This window comes from Macaca thibetana, chromosome 1, assembly GCF_024542745.1.
Source record: "Macaca thibetana thibetana isolate TM-01 chromosome 1, ASM2454274v1, whole genome shotgun sequence".
NCBI classification, from domain to species: domain Eukaryota; kingdom Metazoa; phylum Chordata; class Mammalia; order Primates; family Cercopithecidae; genus Macaca; species Macaca thibetana.
Genome location: NC_065578.1, coordinates 219423743 through 219450079, shown reverse-complemented (window position 1 = coordinate 219450079; position 26337 = coordinate 219423743). Strand labels below are relative to the sequence as shown.

Below are 26337 nucleotides of genomic sequence, written 5' to 3'. Positions count from 1 at the left end.
CATAATGGTAAAGGGATCAATTCAACAGGAAGAGCTAACTATCCTAAATATATATGCACCCAATACAGGAGCACCCAGATTCATAAAGCAAGTCCTTAGAGACTTACAAAGAGACTTAGACTCCCATACAATAATAATAGGAGACTTCAACACTCCACTGTCAACATTAGACAGATCAACGAGACAGAAAGTTAACAAGGATATCCAGGAATTGAACTCATCTCTGCAGCAAGCAGACCTAATAGACATCTACAGAACTCTCCACCCCAAATCAACAGAATATACATTCTTCTCAGCACCACATCGTACTTACTCCAAAATCGACCACGTAATTGGAAGTAAAGCACTCCTCAGCAAATGTACAAGAACAGAAATTATAACAAACTGTCTCTCAGACCACAGTGCAATCAAACTAGAACTCAGGACTAAGAAACTCAATCAAAACCGCTCAACTACATGAAAACTGAACAACCTGCTCCTGAATGACTACTGGGTACATAACGAAATGAAGGCAGAAATAAAGATGTTCTTTGAAACCAATGAGAACAAAGATACAACATACCAGAATCTCTGGGACACATTTAAAGCAGTGTGTAGAGGGAAATTTATAGCACTAAATGCCCACAAGAGAAAGCAGGAAAGATCTAAAATTGACACTCTAACATCGCAATTAAAAGAACTAGAGAAGCAAGAGCAAACACATTCGAAAGCTAGCAGAAGGCTAGAAATAACTAAGATCAGAGCAGAACTGAAGGAGATAGAGACACAAAAAACTCTCCAAAAAATCAATGAATCCGGCCGGGCGCGGTGGCTCAAGCCTGTAATCCCAGCACTTTGGGAGGCCGAGATGGGCAGATCACGAGGTCAGGAGATCGAGACCATCCTGGCTAACACGGTGAAACCCCGTCTCTACTAAGAAATACAAAAAATAGCCGGGCGAGGTGGCAGCGCCTGTAGTCCCAGCTACTTGGGAGGCTGAGGCCGGAGAATGGCGTGAACCCGGGAGGCGGAGCTTGCAGTGAGCTGAGATCCGGCCACTGCACTCCAGCCTGGGCTACAGAGCGAGACTCCGTCTCAAAAAAAAAAAAAAAAAAAAAAAAAAAACAATGAATCCAGGAGTTGGTTTTTTGAAAAGATCAACAAAATTGACAGACCACTAGCAAGACTAATAAAGAAGAAAAGAGAGAAGAATCAAATCGACGCAATTAAAAATGATGAAGGGGATATCACCACCGACCCCACAGAAATACAAACTACCATCAGAGAATACTATAAACACCTCTATGCAAATAAACTGGAAAATCTAGAAGAAATGGATAATTTCCTGGACACTTACACTCTTCCAAGACTAAACCAGGAAGAAGTTGAATCCCTGAATAGACCAATAGCAGGCTCTGAAATTGAGGCAATAATTAATAGCCTACCAACCAAAAAAAGTCCAGGACCAGATGGATTCACAGCTGAATTCTACCAGAGGTACAAGGAGGAGTTGGTACCATTCCTTCTGAAACTATTCCAATCAATAGAAAAAGAGGGAATCCTCCCTAACTCATTTTATGAGGCCAACATCATCCTGATACCAAAGCCTGGCAGAGACACAACAAAAAAAGAGAATTTTAGACCAATATCCCTGATGAACATCGATGCAAAAATCCTCAATAAAATACTGGCAAACCGGATTCAGCAACACATCAAAAAGCTTATCCACCATGATCAAGTGGGCTTCATCCCTGGGATGCAAGGCTGATTCAACATTCGCAAATCAATAAACATAATCCAGCATATAAACAGAACCAAAGACAAGAACCACATGATTATCTCAATAGATGCAGAAAAGGCTTTTGACAAAATTCAACAGCCCTTCATGCTAAAAACGCTCAATAAATTCGGTATTGATGGAACGTACCTCAAAATAATAAGAGCTATTTATGACAAACCCACAGCCAATATCATACTGAATGGGCAAAAACTGGAAAAATTCCCTTTGAAAACTGGCACAAGACAGGGATGCCCTCTCTCACCACTCCTATTCAACATAGTGTTGGAAGTTCTGGCTAGGGCAATTAGGCAAGAGAAAGAAATCAAGGGTATTCAGTTAGGAAAAGAAGAAGTCAAATTGTCCCTGTTTGCAGATGACACGATTGTATATTTAGAAAACCCCATTGTCTCAGCCCAAAATCTCCTTAAGCTGATAAGCAACTTCAGCAAAGTCTCAGGATACAAAATTAATGTGCAAAAATCACAAGCATTCTTATACACCAGTAACAGACAAACAGAGAGCCAAATCAGGAATGAACTTCCATTCACAATTGCTTCAAAGAGAATCAAATACCTAGGAATCCAACTTACAAGGGATGTAAAGGACCTCTTCAAGGAGAACTACAAACCACTGCTCAGTGAAATCAAAGAGGACACAAACAAATGGAAGAACATACCATGCTCATGGATAGGAAGAATCAATATCGTGAAAATGGCCATACTGCCCAAGGTAATTTATACATTCAATGCCATCCCCATCAAGCTACCAATGAGTTTCTTCACAGAATTGGAAAAAACTGCTTTAAAGTTCATACGGAACCAAAAAAGAGCCCGCATCTCCAAGACAATCCTAAGTCAAAAGAACAAAGCTGGAGGCATCACGCTACCTGACTTCAAACTATACTACAAGGCTACAGTAACCAAAACAGCATGGTACTGGTACCAAAACAGAGATATAGACCAATGGAACAGAACAGAGTCCTCAGAAATAATACCACACATCTACAGCCATCTGATCTTTGACAAACCTGAGAGAAACAAGAAATGGGGAAAGGATTCCCTATTTAATAAATGGTGCTGGGAAAATTGGCTAGCCATAAGTAGAAAGCTGAAACTGGATCCTTTCCTTACTCCTTATACGAAAATTAATTCAAGATGGATTAGAGACTTAAATGTTAGACCTAATACCATAAAAATCCTAGAGGAAAACCTAGGTAGTACCATTCAGGACATAGGCATGGGCAAAGACTTCATGTCTAAAACACCAAAAGCAACGGCAGCAAAAGCCAAAATTGACAAATGGGATCTCATTAAACTAAAGAGCTTCTGCACAGCAAAAGAAACTACCATCAGAGTGAACAGGCAACCTACAGAATGGGAGAAAATTTTTGCAATCTACTCATCTGACAAAGGGCTAATATCCAGAACCTACAAAGAACTCAAACAAATTTACAAGAAAAAAACAAACAACCCCATCAAAAAGTGGGCAAAGGATATGAACAGACATTTCTCAAAAGAAGACATTCATACAGCCAACAGACACATGAAAAAATGCTCATCATCACTGGCCATCAGAGAAATGCAAATCAAAACCACAATGAGATACCATCTCACACCAGTTAGAATGGCGATCATTCAAAAGTCAGGAAACAACAGGTGCTGGAGAGGATGTGGAGAAATAGGAACACTTTTACACTGTTGGTGGGATTGTAAACTAGTTCAACCATTATGGAAAACAGTATGGCGATTCCTCAAGGATCTAGAACTAGATGTACCATATGACCCAGCCATCCCATTACTGGGTATATACCCAAAGGATTATAAATTATGCTGCTATAAAGACACATGCACTCGTATGTTTATTGCAGCACTATTCACAATAGCAAAGACTTGGAATCAACCCAAATGTCCATCAGTGACAGATTGGATTAAGAAAATGTGGCACATATACACCATGGAATACTATGCAGCCATAAAAAAGGATGAGTTTGTGTCCTTTGTAGGGACATGGATGCAGCTGGAAACCATCATTCTTAGCAATCTATCACAAGGACAGAAAACCAAACACCGCATGTTCTCACTCATAGGTGGGAACTGAACAATGAGATCCCTTGGACTCAGGAAGGGGAACATCTCACACAGGGGCCTGTCATGGGGAGGAGGGAGGGGGGAGGGATTGCATTGGGAGTTATACCTGATGTAAATGACAAGTTGATGGGTGCAGCACACCAACATGGCACAAGTATACATATGTAACAAACCTGCACGTTATGCACATGTACCCTACAACTTAAAGTATAATAATAATAATTAAAAAAAAAAAAACATTCAATGAATAATGGTAATTTCAAGTGGCGTGGATTTTTTAAAAGAAATTTATTATAAGGCTTGAAATATAATTTTAGGAAGTTTATAAAAATACAGACATTATATTAGTACATGTTTTTAATATAATGGGTTAATTGTATTTTAAATGTAATTCTTATATATTCTTACAATTTTAGTGGGAAGGAGGTGGAAGCTTTGGATTATCTTTTTCTTCCTATAGTGTGTTGGGTGATTGAAACTGGCATCCACAAAAGGAACAATACATTTTTAGACATCCGTTGAAAAAACAAGCATATGTAATAACTTTATTATTGTTGGGGTTTTGAAAATAGCCACATCTTTCAACACTTGGAAAGGCAGAAGGTTTGGTTTTCTTTCCAGAGACACTAATAACATTCTATAGACATTGAATGTGGAAACAGAGAGAACACACAAGTGAAAGGAATTTTCCTATTCATTTTTTTAAGTAGAAAGTTACTCTCGAGGACATTTTTCATTGACACCAGAACATTGTCAGTGCTAACGCTGTAGATGATAGGATTGAGTGTAGGTGCAAGGCAAGGCAGGCATAGGATACTTATAGAAACATAACCTGGCCTGAAATGTGGTATGATTTAAGTCTCATATACATATGTGAAAATGAATTGAGTCCCAGTACGTTACAACTGCAATCATGTGGATGGAACAAGTGGAAAATGACCTTTTCCACGCCTCTCATAATGTCATCTGGAGGACAGCTCATGGAATTTGGACAGAAGCAACACAAATCATGCAGAAAGAATGTTCAAAAATATGATGTTGCTTACATTAACTCCTCATTCATCCTGTAATGTGTCTACATAAGAGAATCTGATGTAGATATAAGAATATATATTTTTTTCCTAAAATAAGTTTCAACTTGTTAACTTGCTAAGTCAGGTAGCAACTTATTAAGTAGAATGGATTTACTTAGGCACTATAGGGACTAATGACTAATGGCCTCTTAAACTCTCTAAGTGAATACAAAGTTTTACCTTATTTTGTCTAATTAATGTCTTGCTTACTTTACTTATAGCATAAGAACTCCTCAACAGAAGTTGTGTTTCTTCTCAAATGAATTTCCACAGAAGTTTAAAGGACACATCCAGCTACCAGTGACCTACAACGGGATGTTCAGGAGACTACCCGTATCTCCACTGATACCCAGGTATCAGAACACTCACCACTACAAATGCATGTCTTTAGATTGTGATATACTATACCTTTTAGTGTACTAATTATTTCTATGTGCAGTACTTTAGATTTGTGGTTGACGCTTAAAATACCTAACTTTCCACTTCCAATTTCATCCAAGTATGCTTTACAATCCCATGCTGATTGAACCATGCTCTTTACACTGTTTATTAAGAAATATCTATATGTGTGTGTGTGCGTGTGTGTGTGTATGTGGGCATGTTTATTTATAAAAAGTCTTCTACTACCCTCAATGTAGGACTTTCTATGTTGCTATATCCCCAATACGAAAAAATATGTTTTTTAGCCCTATCACAGAGTATTTTTGAATTTTAATCTGTCAATTCAAAAATCTCTGAATTCTGACTTCTAAATTCCTATATCGTCCTCAGATCTTTTCTGTAGAATGACTTTCTCTTGCTTGCAATAATATCTTGGTAGTGCGATTTTTACTGTCTCTGATTTCATGCTGTTCCTGGGTCCACATTAGGTATTACTATGAGTTGCAAAAGCAGGCTTTAAAAAACATACAGCACACGATGCATCTAATATTAACATTAGCACTTCCAGTCAATTTTGAACTTCTCTTAGCAATACATTTTTATATATCATTATGCTAGTAATTTTTCCTTAGCACACCAGGGATAGGAGACTGTTACAGGTCTGGAATCAAGCAAAAAAAAATCTCAATTGCCAGGGAAAAAATGTTATTAATATATAATAATTGCTTATTTTATGTCTAAATCATCAACATCAAATAGTTTTATTATTATAAGGTAATTTCATAGTTTATTTAATGTCCTTAACATATACTGCCGCAATGTTCTTTTTAAAATGTTTGTACCATATTTCAGGTACGCCGACAATGCGTTATGATGCCCAATTCCCTAAAACATTGTTAACATTTACTACTATTGTTTTAAAATTTCCAATTGTGAAAGGCAAAATAATGATTTTTCATTAAAGTTTCATATATATCTTATTTTATGTTAAATATTTAATAATATTTCTCTAGTATAAAACATTTAGTTAACATCCTACAATAAAGTTAACCTGAACATTTACTTCATTAAAATGTGTTTTTCTAGTTTTTACTCTGACTAACATTATTTAGGGGAGAGGCGCTCAGAGCGGGGAGTGCGGCTGAGCAGCAGCTGAGCCTGGGAGAGGAGGCCTCGGAGCCAGCCCCATCCCTGAACTGCTCATGGGAGAGGAGGAGGTCCCTGACCAAGCCCCATCCCTGAGCTGCTGATCGGAGAAGAGTACCCTGAACCAGCCCCATCCGTGAACTGCTGGTGGGAGAGGAGGCCCCTGAGCCAGCCCCATGGCTGAGCTGCTGGTGGGAGAGGAGGAGGGCCCTGAGCCAGCCCCACAGCTGAACTGCTGATGTAAGAGGAGGCCCCTGAGCCAGCCCCATCCCTGAGCTGCTGGTGGGAGAGGAGGAGGCCTGACAGTCGGGAGCAAGAAGGGAGACTTCGGTAACCATCCCCGTCCCCAAGGGGGCCTCTCGCCTGATACCTCGGTCCGGAAGGCGTGCCCAGCTGCCCTTCCTCAGGAGACACCAGTGTGTAGAGCAGAGCCCTTCCTTTCAAGAGGGTCTTCACGCTCTCATCGTGGTCCGCGGTCACGGGAGAGAGGCCATCCTGGACCCACAAGCACGCCCACCACTGCCAAAAACGCCGCGGCGGGTCTTACAGCAGCGCGTCGTCCAAGAGCCCCGCGAGTGAGCCCAGGGCGCAGGTGCGGAAGAGGATAAAGAGGCTCCACCTGGTGGCCGCAGCGGGTCCTGCAGCAGCGCGTCCTCCAGGAGCCCCCGCGAGTGAGGGGCGCAGGTGCGGAAGATGATAAAGAGGCTCCACCTGGTGGCCGGGTCGGTGATTGGCTCCAAGAGCAATAAAGACAGCGGGAACCTGGGCCAAGGCGCCTGTGGCAAGGGCGTGAGTGCTTGGACCCTGCCAGATGGACGTCTCCGGTTGCCTGAGGGTCAGCTGCAATATGGGCAACTACCGGAAGGCGGCACCGCCAAAAATCAACGCTCTCGAAAAAAGTAAACGAGACGGACTAGGAGAACCAGCTACTGTGTGTCTTGGGGTGTGACTGGTTCACCCTCCACAGTCCGTGTACAGCACTTTAAGCTCCTGGGCAGGAACACCCTTGAGTTCCCGAAGGAAAATAACTTCCAGCCATTCCCCTCCCACATGTCTGGCACATGGCCCACCAGCTCTGCACACCCTCAGATTTCTGCATGAGAACCGGCTGACCCACACACGTAAACAAAGAACATCCTGCGTGTGGATTCTGAATTACACACCTTCCACAGAGAGCACAGGAGCAATGAGAAGTCAGCGAGGACCACCAGCGTCCGAGTGGCTGACATCCGCAATGCCACCGCTGACCGTGAGCATCACACCGCCATGGTGACCACCGTCACTGTCGCCTGCCTGAACTGATCCTTGATCTGGGCTGGACACGCCCCTGCCATGTCCGGGCCATGGGCTGCATTCTCTTTAAGTACTACCAGGTTTCACACTCTTCCAGACCTATGAAAACCAAGAGCACCTGGTGATGATGAAGACCCTAAGGCCCAGCCCATTACGCGTGATCTCCTGTACCAAGAAGCAGAAATATTTCTACAAAGAGGGCGTAGTTTGGGATGAGAACAGCTCGGACGGCCCATATGAGAAGAACTGCAAACGTCTGAAGAGTGACATGCTCCAGGACTCTCTGAAGTACGTGCAGCTGTTTGACCTGATGAGGAGGGTGGTAAAATTGGACCCTGCCCAGCACATCAAACTGGCTGAGACTCTTCTGCAGCCCTTCTTTGCTGGTCACCCTCAGTCGTGATCCTTCCAAACCACAACCCAAGCAGATGACAGGCACAGGACACCGCATGAGGAGAGCGGAACTGGGCTGCCCAGTCCCCTTTCTCCAGCCCCTACCACTAGGTCCCGAGACCAGAACCACCCAGTGAGCAGCGCAATGTGAAGGAAGGCGGGAGCCTGCAGGGGAGCCGAGGTGGTGCCCAGCTGCCAGAAGGCAGATTTGACACAAGCTGTTCATATGTTTTAAACTGATAAAGTATGTCTTATTGTTTGTAAAAAGAAGAAAAAAAATTAAATGTATTCTCAATAGAAATATTTATTATCTTCTTTGAAATAAATTTTAGGATAAATTGCTAGAAGAGTTTCTAGAATATAATCCTATATGTAAAAATGAAATAAGAAAATTTTTATGATACTCTAATGTATAGTTCCTTCTAGCATAGGATGAATAATTCAATTTTAACACAACTTATATCTGTATATTTGTGTGTACATATATGTGTGTGTGCATCCATATACATATTATATATAATATATATAATATAAATATATATATAATTTTACTAAACAAAGGTGTTGACAAACCAGGCAAATAATAATGGAGATTTCATATGGAATTTGTGAATTTTTGATAAATGATTGTTAGCAAAATAATTTTACAAAGTTTTATAAAAATAAACATTATATGGATTTGTCTTTTCTTATACAATAAATGTGTGATTTTATTTTTAAGGATATTCTTATAAAGTCTTACAATTTTAATGTTAGGGAATAGGACTACTCCTTGGGTAACTTTTACTTCCTGTAACTGTTGCATGACTATAAATGGTACCACAGAAGGAACAATACATTTCTAGTGGTAAATGTTTACAACACAAACACAGGTTATTATTTATTATTAACAAAGTTTCTGAAATATTCACTTCTATCCACATGTGGCAAGATAGAAGCTTTGATTTCTTTCTAGAAAACCTATTACGAGTACTCTTCAGGTATTTAACGTAGAAATAGAACACATATTCAGAAATTTTCCTATTCATTTTTTATGCAGAAACTTACTTTTGAGCATATTTTTCATCACCGCCAGAACATCTTTATTCCTAAAGCTGTAGATTAACGGGTTGAGTGTGGGTGTGAGGATCGTATAGAATATTGCCAGGAACTTATCCTGGCCTGGAGTGTGGTGTGATTTAGGTCTCATATATGTAAAAATAAATGGCCCATAGTACATCATGACCACAATCATGTGGAAGGAACAAGTGGAAAATGACTTTTTTCTTGCCTCTGATGATTTCATCTGGAGGACAGTAAGAATAATTTGGCCATAAGAAGCAGAGATCAAGAAGGCAGGGATCACCAGGAATAACATAGCACTTACATAAACCCCTCGTTCATAGTTTGTTGTGTCTGCACAGGACAACTTCAACATGGCAGGGACTTCACAGAAAAAGTGATCGATTGCCCTAGAGCCGCAGAAGGGAAACTGCAGTGCGTAAGTTGTGTGGACTGTGGAGTTGAAAACCCCAATGAGCCAGGAGCCTCCAGCCATGAGAGTGCTGGCATACTCCTTCATTAGAGTCGGATAGCGCAGTGGGTGACAGATGGCCACATAGCGATCATAGGACATTGCAGCCAGGAGAAGGCACTCACCACCCAGGAGGGTGAGGGACAGAAACACCTGGAACCCACAACCTGCAAGTGAAATAGTTCTGCTGCCTGACAGGAAGTCAGTGACCATTTTGGGAACGATGTTGGAAACATGCAAGATATCCATAAAGGAGAGATGGCTGAGCAGAAAATACATTGGAGTGTGGAGTCGTGAGTCACTGCGAATGAGGAGGATCATGAGTGTATTTTCTGTTACACTCATAATGAAAATGACAAACATAAATGAGAAGAAAACCAGACTTCTTGGGGAAGAAGAGAACAGTCCCAAAAGTATGAAATCGCTGCTGAAAGTGTCATTCTGATGGCCCATCATGAATTTGCTTTGTTTTTTAACCTAAAAAGAAATAATAAATAAATAATAAATAGAGAAAGAAAAAAAGTATAAATCTTAATCTCAGAATAATATGCCTGCGTAATAAAATGAGAGTGAGTGATGCATGTTTTGTAATCATCAAGGAGCTCTTAGGAAGCTTTTGGAGTGGGCATGTTTTACAAGTTGGGCGTTTTTATTTGTTCAAACCAACTGATATTTAGTATACTGAGTGGGCTCTTGGCTCCATGTTGAGTCTCATAATCTTAATTAATTACATGTAATTTACTCGAGTCTACCCTTTTCTCAAATGTCACCTTCTCAAGGAAGCCTACACTTGCACACCCTTTAAAAATTTGTAAGGCTCCCAGTTGAACCCTAATTTCCTGGTCCTCTTTACTCTGCTCCATTTTCACGTTTGCATATCCCTTTTCACCTTCTCGTACATTAAATAGTAAGCACACTGGTTATATTTACTGTTTATTTTCATTCTCTGCCAGAATTTTCCCTTCACAATGAGAGATTCTTGTTCTGTTCACTGGTATAGCCAACTGCCTGGAACAGAACCTAGTGCATAGCAGTTGCTCAACAATGTTTGTTGAATCTTTGAATGAAACAAATGAACCACGGAACTTAATATTCTCTAATGCATTTATTATTTAGATTAAACTTATAGAAAATAAAATGTATAATTCTAAGACTTCCCAAAGTAATAAGTAATAAAATATTGTCACAAAACCCAATATGTTTGTAATTTGAAACACGATATTTTAAATGTAAAAAATAGAAGTATCATTTAGTCAACATCAACCATGTGTCTTTAAGGATATATTTTTACATTTACCTGTTATGTTAACTTGTAGAAATTGAAGTACAATATATTAATCCTCTATGTGGGGAATAGTAGGTGTTGATATTATTTATTTATATTTTGATAGTCATTATTTAAATGGTTACAGTTATTTGTGTACCTCCTGTATGTGTAAAATTTCCCTCAATATAAATAAATACATACAAATACGCATGTACATATTAATTTGTAAATTATAAAATTTGTAAATACATTAGTCCAGGTTTCTTTCAATAAATTTTATAATCATGAAAACAAACAACAAACATTGAAAAATTATTTTCCACCTTATTAACAGCTACTTAAGTTTGAATAAAATGAGCTTAGATTTTCCCTTTTGTAAAATAAATGCAAAAGTATGTTGCTGACAATATATAAATGATTTTTTATTTTAATTTTTGTGAATATTCAGATTCTTCATAAATAACAGATCCCTTAATCCCATTTTAATTCCCTTGAATTACAACAATGGTGTGCTATGACTTTCAGAGTTAGAAAAGATAAGCACCTCAATGAGGTTTACAGATGTTTGTGTAATTAGTCCCGCCTGTTTTTTTGTTTTGTTTTGAGACAGAGTCTTGCCCTATTGCCTAGACTGGAGTGAGTGGCCCGATCTCGGCTCACTGCAACCTCAGTCTCTGGGGTTCAAGCAATTCTCGAGCCTCAACCTCCGAGTAGCTAGGACTACAGGTGCCACTACCATGCCCAGCTAAGTTTTGTATTTTACTAGAGATGGGGTTTCACCTTGTTGGTCAGGCTGGTCTCAAACTGCTGACTTCAAGTGATCTGCCCGACTCAGCCTCCCAAAGTGCTGGGATTACAGGCATGAGCCACCATACCCAGCCAGTCCTGCCTGTTTTTACTGTTTTGACCCATGGCTTGTAAAATTTAATGACACACATAGATTGAAACTTAACGGCAGTGGTCCCTTGCCTGAGCCAATCATACATAAATTTACAAAATGAAAAAATACTGCTGACAACTCACAATCAACACACCCGTATCCAAGGTTGTTAACTTTTCGTCACTCCCTGGAGTTACATCATTCTTCCGGTTTTACTTGTTCAATAAATGATTTACTTTGTTTCTGTGATCCCATGTCCTACTGAATCATCAGTTCTTAGCCAACTTCCTGGCCCATTTTAGGTCTAATGAATTCCTTTTTACAAGAAAGATTTAATTTTTTAAGTGATTTTTGATGTTAAAATATTTTTAACTATGCATAAATTATCCGTCTCTGTATTTCATACTGGCTTTTACATGTTTTAGAGTTCATATTATAAACACAATAATACCTGTATTTTTTCTTCAGAAATTGGAAGCAATCCACAATTTATTTCTTATCTTCATCATCTTACTTCCAGCACCTTACGTTCACTACCATGAGGCACCTGCTATTTCTGCAACTTTTTTTTAATGTCTCTTGGCCTAACCAATCAGCGATCTGAAATATACTCCCATAATGACGGAATGATTAATGAAAGCATATCTTCTATGTTATCCAGGAGTATTTCAATTTTGGATGAAATCTGCCATTGTATGCAAAGAGAAATGCTCTAGTAGTGAGCTTCTCAATTCCGTGTTTGAAAGTGGAGAAAACATGTGTCACCTATCCTGTAGCTTGTTCCCCACACATGCAGCTCTTTCCCAAAGTAACATTCATTTCTCACCCATCTGGCTCCAAGTATACTTTGTTAGTAATGTTAAATGTTAGAGAAAAACATAACATACACCCTACATCCATCTCTTTTCTATAAGCTTGGAGATTAATCAGAGAACATGCTCTCCTCAGGATTCTGTTTTAACTTTTTCAGTTTTTTGGATCTGTAGTTTTTAGGAAATTCTTATGCTTTCCAAAAGTCTGTTCACATCTTTATATATACTTAAAGTTTTATCATTTGGAAGGAGCAGTCAGTCAGTCCAGGCTAAAATTTAACCAGTGGACATTATACTTCACATAAACTGAGCATAAGAGAGTCAATTTGATTTGAGGAAACACAGGTCATGATTATGGAGAAAGAAATATAGAATGACACCAGCATAAATCATGTAAATAATTTCATACTAAGTTTAATACAAACAAAAGAATAGACATTTTTTTCCAGATACATCATACTTCTTTCAAATGACAACTGTATGTGATTAAATGTCTGCGTGTGGGTATGTGTGGGTGTGTGTATGCATGTGAGAGACCTTACCATATCTAAAAATGTCTTCATTTAGGAACAATAATTTAGGCTCCTTAAATTATTTAGCCAATTATTCCAAAAAGTTGGTATGTGTAGCCAAATTGTTTGTCAATGGAACTACCTCAGAGCCCATATGTTTATTCCCATTAGTGAATCAAACTATTCCTATCTGATTGCTGTGCAAATGTTCTGTTGAATTTACCCCTGCCTGGAACTTACTTTCTAGATGTAGACACCATCATACCCCAGTCTCCTTTTGTACTCTTACTCTTCACTCATTGACTCACTACACTCAAATTCTTCTGAGCACTTTATATTTATGAAGATTGTTCGAACACACTACCTAGTCATTAATTTAGACTTAGTTCAACTAAAAATACTTTTCATTTATCTACCATATGTCTAAATATACTGATAAGGCATACAACAAATTTCTTCAAATTTTGATATTTCTAGAAGTCAATATTTCACTAATATTGATATGACTTTACATTCAAATGTTAGGCAGTTATTTATTTACTTCTACATTCTTTACATTAAATGTTTGACTGCAGGACAGGCACAAGACAAAATTCACCAAATCTATTCTGATAAGCCTAATCATAAATGCTTCAAGTATCAGACTTAATGAGTCAGTGACTGACTAACAAAAAGATGGTCACTGGTAATTCACTGAACTACAGTGGAGTTTCATAGGAGAAGCAAAAGTCAAATACTAAATTAACCTAAATATGGATGAAATTTTACTATTACTTTATCTAGAGCAGATATGGGTATAGTAGAAATATAATGGATGTCACCTAGCCCAGGAGTTAGTATGGTATTGATTCAAATATTTTATTAAGAAAATAGCAATAATATCCATATCCTAATGCTTTGAAAAGAGATAAACAAGAAAATTTAATGCAAATACAATAACCTGAAAATATTTTATTTTCTGTCTTACATGAAACACCAATCAGATATGAAATTATATCTGAAATAAATATTCATTAAATTATATCTGAAATGAAATTCTATTAAATGAAGATCATGACAGCACCTGCCTGATAAAGTTATTTTGAATATTAGATGAGAATCATTAAATACCTCCCACCACAAACACACACACACACAGACACACACACACACAGAGACACACACACACACACAGACACACACACACACACAGAGTGAAGAGCGAAAACAGAGGCCTGGCACACAATCAGTATTCAGAATGATTAATATCATTACTACTATTAATACTATATTAGTATTCTTTTTTGTTGTTGTTTCTTAAATTCACATGTAAGTGGTTATATACCAGGAAGTGGGAGACAATGAGAAAGTAAGGGGGAGGAAAAGAGCAGCAGAAAGGGAAGGTATGAAAGAAGAGAGATTCAGGATATGATAGAATCAAATTCTGTAAAGCAAGGTATAACATAATGGAATTGATCAGAAGTATATTTTGTACTCACTGTCCAGAAATTTGGTTCATTCAGCTAGGGAGAAAGCAGCTCACCACATTGAATGAGAATGTTTAGGTTGGCTTCCTCACCCACACGCACACATGAAATTGTGTGATACACAGCAAACCGAGACTTTGAAATCAAATAACCTGAGCTGCTTACAATTTCATTTTATACCAGCCATTTGATGTTTTCATTCATCATTTTTCCCTTCTATTTTTTCAACTCCATACAATCATTACAGAGTGAGTGACCACATGTCTTCTCCTTGTTACTGCGACCCAGTTTGAGGGAATCCTATAATTAGCATCTCACGGTGACATCAAATACATCACATCATGCACTAAAGTGCTCAAGTAAAAACTACCATGCACAACTGCCCAAGCCAGAAATCACACAGCCATTCTCGAACTCTCTTTATCTCTACCCCCTTCCATAATTGTGTCACTATCGCCTACATGTTCTGCTTATGTAAATGCCTCTCAGGGGTTATTCCTTCTCATCAACTGGGTTCCATGTGTGGTCATGGTGGCTGTAAAGCACACATTCTATCCTTCTCTTTCAAATGAACAGAACCTGTATGAGCTCAGCACCATCCACATATAATCACACACTACTCGTCACTTCTTGAAGCCAGTAGAGTCTGGCCAACTGATTAAATCCTGGACAACTACAACACATGAGTGGTGGGGACTGAAGATACAGACCCTTCTTGCTTCCTTCATCCTGATTCTTTAGCATATGGATATGATGATGTATGTTCCTGAAATGTTCCTCTAACTGTTTCATAGGGACAAAATCCAAGGTATTAAGGAGCCGAAGATAGTGCTCTACCAGGCAATTTCCTATTGATGACCAATCACAAAACCTGCCCTGATTAGCCAAAATAAACACTTGCTTCTTATAAACAAATTAAAAATGATTCTTGCTTTGAGGGAAGTGCTTCAACATTGGTCTCAGGAAATATTTTATGTATGACCTCAAAAGCACAGGCAACAAAACAAAACAGACAAGTACGGCTATATTAAACTAAAAATCTGCACAGCAAAGGCAACATTCAACAGGGTGAAAAGACAACCTGCAAAATGGAAGATAATATTTGCAAACTATTCATCTGACAAAAGATTAATATATAGTATATGCAAGGAACTCAAATCAATAGCAAAAAAACCCATAATCCAATTAAAAATGGGTAAATGATCTAAATACATAGTTCTCAAAAGAAGACATAAAAATAGCCAAGTACTTGAAAAAATATTCAACATCACTAATCATAAGGGAAATGCAAATCAAAACAACAATGACAAATCAAAAAAGACAAAAAATAACAAATGCTGGTGAGGATGTAGAGAAAGAGAAGTCTTACACAGCGTTGATGGGAATGTAAATTAGTATCGCTATTATAAAGAACCGTATGAAGGTTCCTAAAAATATAGATCTATCATATAATCCAGGAATTCCACTCCTGGGTACATACACAAAGGAAAGGAATTTAGCCTATTGAAGAGACATCTGCACATCAATGTTTAGTGCCGCACTATTCACAATATCCAAGACATGGAATCAAACTACATGTTCATCAACCAATGAACAGATAAAGAAAATGTGTTATATATACACAATGGAATACTATCCGGTCATAAAAAGAATGAAATTTTGTCATTTGTGGCAACAGGATGAGCCTGGAGAACATTATATTGAGTGACATAAACCAGACCACAGGAGGATAAATACTGCATGTTCTAATTCATATACAGAAGGTAAAAAATCGGATCTTATAGAAGTAGATAGTAGGATAGTGGTTACTAGAGGCTGGGAAACATGGGGAGCTAAGGAGGAGAGAGAGAAGTTCCTCAATGAGGACAAAATTATAACTATGTTGGAGGAATAAGTTCCAGTGTTCTATAGCACTCTAGGATGATTATCGTTAATGACAATTTTTTGTATGTTTTCAAATAGCTGCAAGAGAGGATTTTCAACGTACCCAGCACACATGCATGCACACACACACACATATACACACACAAATGTTTGAGGTGATTAATATGCTAATTACCCTGATGTGGTGATTACACTTTGTATGTATCCAAATATCACTCTGTACTCCATAAACATGTGCAAGTATTATGTGTCAATTAACTTTTTAAATTCGTGTTTTATGTTTAAGTCCCTACTTACCAAGTCTCTATTACTGATGACAAAACTGAATTCTCTCTTATTATGCACTTAATAACCTTATGATGGCATTAGAAAAAAGAAAACTGTTTTCTCATTATAGTGGAGGTAATTATAAGGCAAAAACTGAGGTTATTTCCAGAAACTAGAGAAATGTATTTTGTGTGGTCGTTAGCAAGTTATTTGTTAACTCTGTTACATGTTCTACTATAGAATGCATAGCAAAATCCAGCAAGTGTGAGATGAACCATGCTAGAGTTAGCAGAGATAAAACAATAAGCATTGGGGGTCAAAGATTCATCTGCCTAAAACATGAAATAGATATCACCCAAGTCTCATACTTTGAAGCCTTACAGGACTAAAAACATTAACTGGGGTTGAATTGAAATGAAGGCAGCTGCAAGCACTAGATGGCGAGTGTCAGCCTGACAAGGAAAAGACTCCATGGCTCAAACCTCATCAAGCACTTTCCCTTGAGAACGCTGGAGAAGACAGTAGGTACCTTGCGTGTCACAAAGAAGCAAGTTACGTTTGCTCCCACTGAAGTCTATTGTTGAAACTATTCTCAATGCAGCGGCATTTAACTAATATTGGGAATAATCAAGAGATTAAAAACTCTATCTTAGCAGTAGATTTTGATGGATATTGGTTTCAAATGGAAATGAATAGACACAAAATATATTTTTAGAAACAGAAGTACTGTCAAAGGAAACCTAAGTCTGTTTGGTACCACTCTGAATTTGTGTGTTGTAGACCTGTAAGTAACTCCCTAGACTGCTGAGATAGCAGTAGCAGGAATTTGGCCACAAATTGTATGCATCAATGTACAATCTCCACCTTCACCTGCAGATTAAAAAAGCGATAGGATTATGCTGAGGGAAAGAAAATTCAATGCCAAAGGCAATGTCAATTTTAAAAGGACACAGTGGACAAACAATCTTTTCAGAGGCCAAAACGAGGGGTATATAAAAAGTTAGCCAACATGATTTCTCCACTGACAGCAGACAAACTCTTTACCACTCCTGTCAATTAAAGATCTTTGGATTATTGTTTGTTAATGTATTAAATTTCAACTGGATGTGCAACAATTTAGTCAACTATTATGTTACTTGTTACATTTATATAACCTTTCAATTTTAATAGTAAAAGTAATGTAATAAGTACCACTGAGTTTCTAACTTTTTATATTTGAATCAAAACTAAAATTCTGTGTTAAAGATAATGAGTTTATATTTCTATTAAGTCATTTCAAATAATTTCAATGGTGTATCATTTATCTAAATAAAATGGAACTATTAAATTTGCTTTATTGAATAATTTGTAAAAATCAAGCCTACTATAGGCGTATCTTAAAGTACTAATTCACTTTAGTACATTATGTACATATGGATATTATTTTAGAATGTTAGTCATTTCGTGATCAGAATATACAGCAGAAATATATTAATGAGAAAGGGTTAGTGAAGAAGGCAAGTGAGTTGATCTGGGAATAGAAAAACTAGCACAGTGGTCTGTGATAATCGTTTGCTACCCTTAACACATCTATTAGATTTTATATTGGGGGAATCTTCAATCTATAATTCCAATATGTTTTACTCAAAATATTTAGCACCTGCTTTTATATGATAGAAACACAAATATTGTAATATTATAATGACAACTAAGTTAATTCCCTGCCTCAGATTTCTCCCCATATAAATACATTTCAGTCCTAATACTAGATTCTTCTTTCTGGGACCACAGTTTTGAGCCTGCAGACATTCTCCTGGGTCACATTTTTTAAAATTAAAAAAAAATCATAAAATTTGCCTGAGTTTAGTTCACATTTCTGGTGAAACTGAAGTATTTATATTTACAGAAATTGAGCTGTCTTGCATCTTTTTCATAAGTTGGGTTCTTTCTTGCACATAAACATTCTTCCCCAGCACTTCTAAAGGCTTCAATTTCTTCAGTTTTCCTAAAATTTTTCATGTAAATCTTCCCTCCACGGAGACTTCCTTGTTCTCTTCAAGGGGATGACTCTCTCCCCCTCAGAGCCTGCTCTGTCAGAACGTCATGTTTAATCTACAGTTTAGCTGCTTACGTTTATGTGGACTGTCTGCTCCTTCCTGATGAGGGCTGACTGCAGGTGGACCCTAGAGCACCCTGAACATCACCTGTGCCTTCCTACATGACCTGACCCTGAAGTCCTCCTGGGGTCCTCATCTCCCACCACATTTGACCTTACCAAGTTCTGCTGCTCACAGGACATTCCAGGCAGGGCCTTTCACATTTAGCACACTGGGCTCAATACCCCTTCCTTCCTCATGGTGTCCAGCTGCTGTTAGTGCTACTCAGATGTTTGTTTCAATGTCACCTCCTTGAGAGTGACTCAGAGGTATTGGGTGATACTCAGTTCAGTGATTTCTTTCTGATTAGCTGACAGTTTGCAGGGAGAAGGGGGATATGTGGTTTGAAAGGAGCAAGGAAAAGAATGAAAGACACCTTCCCAACAGGAAGTCCTGTAGTGTGTGGCTTCTGGGAGAGAAAACGGCCACCCTTTCATAGGGCACCATTAGGAGCCATGTCCCTAGGGGATGTGTGAGAAAAGCGAGGAGAACCTGCAGCAATAGCTTGTCTGAAAGGAGGAAAACCATTTGACAACATCTTGAACTCTAATGGAAGAAATGATGGCGATTTCAAATGAGTGTGCATGTGTATATGAGTGGGATAGGGGCAGTGCTCACTGAAACACTGTGACAACTAGCTCTTTCCTGAGTGCAAGCTTTTTAAAGGGAGACAACTGAATTCAGGTCTATATAAAGGTAAACAATGAATTTTACCCCAATAAGCTTGTCTCCATTGTTTTTTAAAAAATGAGAATTAACACTGAGCCGATTCTGGAAGGTTATGGTTATAACTAAAATAATAAAATGAAGGTGAAATATTAAGCAAAATACATTTGCAAAGTAAGTACTAAATGAACAAGAGGTATTTCTGTTTATTACTATTATTATAGTTATTATATAAGAAGTTATACTCTACTTCATCCAGGCAAGGGTTAAAACAATTCACTTAATGTGTCTGAAAGGATATGGAAGTTGACTATTTGATGAAATTACCCTATGATGAAATTATGCCTGTGTTTATAGAAATAAACCAGGTTTAAAGGGTAATAAATTGGCTTTAGATACCCTAAAGCACAACCTGCAGGCCCGGGGTAAATGCCTCAACCAGCCTTTCTTCCACAATCCCCAGGGGCCGCCACTTCCACAGTACTGCAGGGACCTGCCAACCTGGATCTCTCTGGCTCCTGCTCCCTGCGAGCGTCTGCTCTACATTCCTCTGCTCCTTATTTCAAGAAAAGGAAAAGTTGTGAAAGAAAAGATTCAGACTAAAAAAAAGCAAAGTTAAGAAAAAAACCTTTAAATATGTGAAACTATTGTATTACAGTTGATTTTTGGATTTAATTTTTTGTTTTTGGAGATCACATGAGTATATATTTATAAATAAATTGATATAGAAATAAATGTATGTTTATTGTTGTTTCCTTTGTAAACTCAGCAGTCTCTTTAACAAGCCAAATTTCTTGCCTGAAAGTTACTGTATCTATATAATCATTTACCAGTAAAGGAGTGAAAGACATGCCATCCCCCAAATAGCAAATTGGAATACTGATTACTTTGAGTTAAAAACATAGGAGCAGTGGTTGTTTCAAAAAGGGCCAGCCGATCATTCTCTTCCTACATGCACGAAGCCATAGAGATCCCTCGGCAGGTACACCCTCCATGTACCAGCTGAGAAAATAGCCCTCACACCAGACACTGGGATCTGCACTGCAATGGATCAGAATGAATACACTTACCTAAGTAATCCTTCTACAAGTTTTACTCCCCTTCATATACCTCCTAATGACTCACTTAGAAATGTATTGCTGTTAGCCGATCCCCTTTGTCCTGTCATTTCTTCTTGGGAAAATATAAAATTGTCTCTCTTTGGCCACTTCTTCAGACTCCATGCTCTTGTGAAGAAGTCCCTGTATATGTAAAATTAATAAAATCTGTGTGTTTTTAGTGGCATCATTCCTCCAGTGAAGTGGAATGTTCTGTTACAATTCATAATTAAAACAAACAGATTTATAGCTTTAAGCAGAATGCAGGAGGTGGAAGAGATGTACTAAATACCTGGTTTAATAAAATAGCAAAGCTTGAGGCATTGAATGATAACACGTGTCAGGAAATATAATAACAAATAACCCAATATATGATTTTATTTCCAAAATTCCAAGTAGTCCTATGAATGCCATAGATTGCCTATTAATTAATAACCAAGTTGTTTTTGCTTTGGAAGCATATACAGATTTTTTTTTCCAAAAACTGAAATAGACAGTTTATATCACTAGGCAATAGAAAATAAGCTAATGCAAGAGGCCTCATCATTATTAGTCATCAGGAAAATGCAAATTATAAGCAAACTCAGTTCCTACTACACTCAGAAGAATTGCTAAAATGAAGAAAACATCAATATTTGGAGCAACTGGAACTTGTGTGCATTATCAGTGGCAGTATAAGAGTAAACAATCACTTTGAAAACAGTTTACTAGAGTTCATCAGACACCTACCAAGAAAAATAAAAACATATTATTACAAATAGGAGATTAACAGACATTTCAATCATAAGAGCTTCAAACTTATAATAGCCCAGAGGCCCATCAGCAAAATAATGGATAAACAAATGATGAAATTTTCCAAAAACGAAATACTACTTAGCAGTAAAAGAAGAGCAACATATCAATGAGGTAAAAATGTGGAGGGATTTTAGAAATATATTCAGCTGAAAGAAGGAAACAAGATTCAAGACAATACTACTGGTTTCCTTTGATATGAAATTTTAGAATAGCCCAAACTAATGAACAGAGATAAAAATTAGAGCAGTGGGTGTATCTTAGGCCTGGGGTATCACTGGAAAAGGGCCTGCAGGACCTTTCAGAGGTGGTGAAAATGGTATCTCTTGATAATGCATAATTACCAGGGTAGATATTTGTGGAAATCAGTTGAAAAGGAACACCTTAAATGTGAGAATTCTGCTGTGTGTAAGCTACACCTCAATTTGAAACAAATGGCAACAATTAACCTTCAAAACTGTTTGAATGGTGAATTCATTCTTTGAACAAAATATTTTTGTGAGGTATGATGTAAAACCATCTTACTAAAAATTAGTGATTTCACCGATTTTTAACAATTCACAATTTGATTGGATAATGATAGCTGAGTAAATGAACCCAAGGAATGAAGATTTATCTGCAATTCAAAGCAACACATACACACACACACACAAACACACAGAGAGACAGAGAGAGACACACACAACAGATGTAGATATAAAAGTGTATATTCCTCATCTCTAGGAAATTCCACACAAACACTTTGCACAGTTTAGAATGTTGGAGCAAATATATATACTCTTATTCATGACTTAAGGCCACACACCGACCCATACACCTTGTCAGGGCTCCCTTGACCTCACTGTTCCTCACACTGTAGATGAGGGGGTTTAGCAAAGGGGTGAACACAGTGTAGAAGGCTGACACAACCTTATCGTGGTTAGTGGACCTATGAGATTTGGGTCTCATGTAGGTAAAAATGGCAGCTCCATAAAAGAGTCCCACCACAGCCACATGTGAAGAGCAGGTGGCAAAGGCCTTCTTGCGGGCTTCTGTAGAGCGCATGTGGAGAACAGCGGCGAGGATGAGACCATAGGAGGACAGGATGAGGGACAAGGGCACCAGGAGCATTAACACACAGCAGATGTACATGGCGTTTTCGAAGACTGAAGTGTCAGCACAAGCCAAACGCACCAGCACGGGGGCCTCGCAGAAGAAATGATCGAGCTCGTGCACCCCGCAATACGGGAAGCTCAGGGAAGCAGCAGCCTGCAGGAGCCCGTCAGCTGCACCCAGGAGCCAACACGACATGGTCATCCTCAGGCACAGCTGCCAGCTCATGAGCATGGGATATCGGAGTGGGTGGCAGACAGCCGCGTAGCGGTCATAGGCCATGGCTGCTAAGAGGAAGCACTCTCCACCCGCCAGGGTGAGCAGGAAGAAGATCTGCGCACCGCAGCCGGCAGGGGAGATGGCCTTATTTCCGGTCAGGTAGTCAGCCGCCATTTTGGGCACAGTGGTGGAAACCAGCATCATGTCCATGAGGGAGAGTTGGCTCAGAAGAAAGTACATGGGCGTGTGGAGCCGGCGGTCCCAGTGAATCAGGAGAATCATGAGGGCATTGCCAAACAGGGAGGTCAAAACAATGGCCAGAAGCATCATGAAGAGGACTTGGTGGGCTGTGGTGTGGTTAAAGAGGCCTAGGAGAATGAAATAAGAGGTAGAGCTCCCATTTTCCATGATTTCACATAAGAGTGACACTGCAAATGGAGAAAAAGATGACAGTGTTTATCCTTTATGGTACTCCATTTGAGTTATATAGTTCTTGAAAAGTAGTTGTGTGAAAGCGATGAAACCTATGTCAAATCTTTCATTTGCCACTTGCAAATTGTTCTAATTTGTGCATAAAATTAATTCAACTTTTTCTCATTTCCAAGGATTAATTATAAATTCTTCTCAGGCTGAGTATTGATTAATTTTATATAACAAATCTACGTTCTGGATAAGTTGCAAGTGACCTGTCAGAATGATTTTGCTTTATCTGATACCATCATAAGTGAGTGGGAATGAAATGATTCACATAATTTGTCATTTTATTTGTGCTTGAGTTACATCATGCATAGTCAATATTTTAGGAGCTGAATTAAGTCAATATATTTCATTATATAAAACTACATCCTTGATTATGAAGGTTGTGGGTCTATAACATACCAAAACTCATTGAAACCTGCCAAAATCAGGTGGTTTCCCCTGACTTAATCCAAGAAGACTTTTTTTTAACTTTCTAAACAGGGTGACTTATGTTCTCAGGTCTGGAAAGACTAAGTCTGCAAATGAAAACATACCTAATTTGGAGTTACAAACACATTTAGTCCTCCTTTATAAGTGATAGACTGAAAACAGTACTGACATTCTTGGATATTTTTTATTTCTTTGCAATTTAAGAGTATAATGGTAAATACACATTTTCATTAACTGTACAAGGTACTTTGTTGCAATGAGACTTTTTCTCATCAGTCCACAAGCATAACCTTTACCAGGTAAAGGAGAAAAAAGAAAAGTAAGATCTTTATCCAATCACAGAGATAAATTAGTTTTTTCTTCAGTCTCAAGAGAAATGAAATCTTTATAGGCATTTTCCTCTTAGATCTGCTGGTGCAGGAAGTTTTCTACCTTGTTGAATAATGTGGCCACACCTGCATATCAATGCTGATTCAATCTCAAGGATATGGTCTAATTCAGTAAAGTTACATGGCAGAAGGAGCCCATCTCTTCCATGGGCATTCCCTTAGCCTCTACTTTTTGTATCCACCCTAAACTCAAATGTCAATCATGACTGGGAAATGCAGTGCAGTTGGGTCAGTGGATACCAGGGTGCATTAGTTGAGCATCATAATTTTACTGGGAGCACAATACCTGAGGGTTTTATTTGGTTGTTTAAAATATCATGAAAATATACATATTTCCTTCTTGACAAATAAATTCTGCATTTGACAAAACTTTGTCATATTCACACCCTGGTATCTCTAACATGCACATTTCTTTTTACTTCTTAGAAAATACAATAACATGTACTTTCTACATGTAGGAACTATACAGAAATCTCTAATTATAGTCCTCAGTGTCATTTTGCTGAAAGACCTCAAAGCCTCCTAACTCATTTCTTTCACTTGATATCTCCCATTTCTCTGTTGTTTCAACCTTTCTTAGTGTTGAAGATTGATCAGGTTTAAATATCTTTTAAAAAATCAATCTGTAATGTCATAACTGTAGGGTGTTGGACAAGTTTCTTAAATTATTTTTTTTCTATCATATTAACTATTTTTAAGTGCACAGTCAGTACAGTGGCTTCAAGTATAATCATATTGTTGTATGACCGTCCACAATATCCATCCACATTGTGTGTGTGTGTGTGTGTGACTGTCTTATTTCATTTATCATAATGTCCTCAAGTTTCATCCCATGTGTCAGAATTTCCTTCCTAAGGGTGAATACTATTTCATTCTCTGTATATATAACAGTTTATTCAGTTATCCAGTTATAGCCATTAATGTTGCTCCCACTCACTTCAGCTGTATGTTTAAGGATCAATTTAATGGCATGTTTGATAAAAGATGTTAGTTGTTGTTGCTGTTGTTGTTTTTGGTAAGGTAAACATATATAGCATAAAAATATAGCAATTTCAATTAATTAGCTGCTTAAATTATGCCAGACTGGTTCATATGTTTTCAGAGAATAATCTCAACAACATGCATGACTTTTCAGTTCAGGAATAATAATTCTGAAATAAAAATTCTGAAATAAATAATTCTGAAATAAAAATAAAACTTCATAATAATTTTCTTATTATGAAGTTCCTACTATGATTAAGTAGTTTGTAAAATTTGATGTCATTAGCTTGTACCTTTTCAGTGAAAATAGATAATATTTCTATTCTTTATGTTTAGGTGGAATGAAAATTCTTTATTTCCAGGTGTATAAAAATTATCAGTTTTTATCGGTCTAACTGGTCATCATGCCATAGCATTCAGATTATTTCATGAAATGATCAATTAAATGTGTTAAGTAAAATTAGTAGATAACTGTATTTTTCTATGATGTGATAATATTAAATTATTTGCTTTATTAAAATTACTGTCTATATTTTTATGTTACAAAGCTGAGATAATTTGCCACTAATTAAAATGTTTATGAACCTACAAAAATGATTATTTGGGGTAATTTTTTTAAAAAATTGACCATGGAAACAAAGTATAGTTAAATGAAAAATGAAGAATTAAATAATCTTACTAATATCTATAATTTCATTTAAAAGAAGGTTGAAAATTCAAGACTGACTAGTGTAGAAAGAAGTATGATAAAGTATTGCCCTGAAAAATAAATATTTTCCTTTTCTTTCTTCACTATAGCTTAAAAAGCTAAAGAATTTTGAGCTATATTTTCTTCTGTCCCCATAGTTTCTTACTTAGAATGGTGATAAAATGTGGACATCTTTACTTTAAATCACACTGATCTCTTTTGCAATGCTCGTAGAAGGCACGTATATATCCCTTCCTTTTTCTCATCAATAACTTGTTGAGTAATCATAGAACATTGAGAACAATGCCTCTAACATTCCATTCTGTACTTTTCTGATCCCTGTTGCCAAAACTTAATAGTAAAACTGTAACTCTCCTCCCCAAGATACTGAAATGATTAATCAATTTGTTCTGTCAGAAAATAAATTGGAAACAGCCAAATCATAAATTTGACAAAATTCGCAGGTTATTACAAGAATTTAACCTGCTGACTGTCTCAGCTAGCAGGTTTTGATTCTTCAGGTTGTAGAATGGATAATAGAATTTTATTTGTAAAATATATAAAGATGTATAGCTGTGACTTCTCTGGAGTTCAAACTTTACAGGAAAATTATTAAATATTAAGTGACTAGTATTT

At 37.6% G+C, this 26337-nt stretch overlaps 2 protein-coding genes across 2 annotated transcripts; both read right to left on the bottom strand.

The window, feature by feature from the left end:
• Positions 1–8497: 8497 nt before the first annotated feature.
• LOC126943405 (olfactory receptor 2AJ1-like) lies at positions 8498–19263 on the bottom strand. The gene is made up of 2 exons (XM_050772055.1): positions 18988–19263; positions 8498–10122 (listed from the first exon to the last, which is right to left on the bottom strand). Exons 1-2 carry the CDS (start codon positions 19009–19011, stop codon positions 9157–9159), a joined length of 990 nt encoding a protein of 329 aa, XP_050628012.1. The 5' UTR covers positions 19012–19263; the 3' UTR covers positions 8498–9156.
• Positions 19264–20979: 1716 nt separating this feature from the next.
• LOC126943510 (olfactory receptor 2T8) lies at positions 20980–23902 on the bottom strand. The gene is made up of 2 exons (XM_050772347.1): positions 23634–23902; positions 20980–23162 (listed from the first exon to the last, which is right to left on the bottom strand). Exon 2 carries the CDS (start codon positions 23140–23142, stop codon positions 22204–22206), a length of 939 nt encoding a protein of 312 aa, XP_050628304.1. The 5' UTR covers positions 23143–23162; positions 23634–23902; the 3' UTR covers positions 20980–22203.
• Between the last annotated feature and the right edge of the window lie 2435 nt (positions 23903–26337).

What these genes read in the sequence shown, in the direction of transcription:
- LOC126943405 (XM_050772055.1), bottom strand. Translation starts at nt 19,011, where the DNA reads ATGTCCTGTGAGCAGCAGAACTTG. An exon ending in CCTGTGAGCAGCAGAACTTG is followed by an intron (nt 10,123 to 18,987) that starts GTAAGGTCAAAT and finishes ATTTCTTTTTAG; the next exon opens with GTTAAAAAACAAAGCAAATT.
- LOC126943510 (XM_050772347.1), bottom strand. Translation starts at nt 23,142, where the DNA reads ATGGAAAATGGGAGCTCTACCTCTTATTTCATTCTCCTAGGCCTCTTT.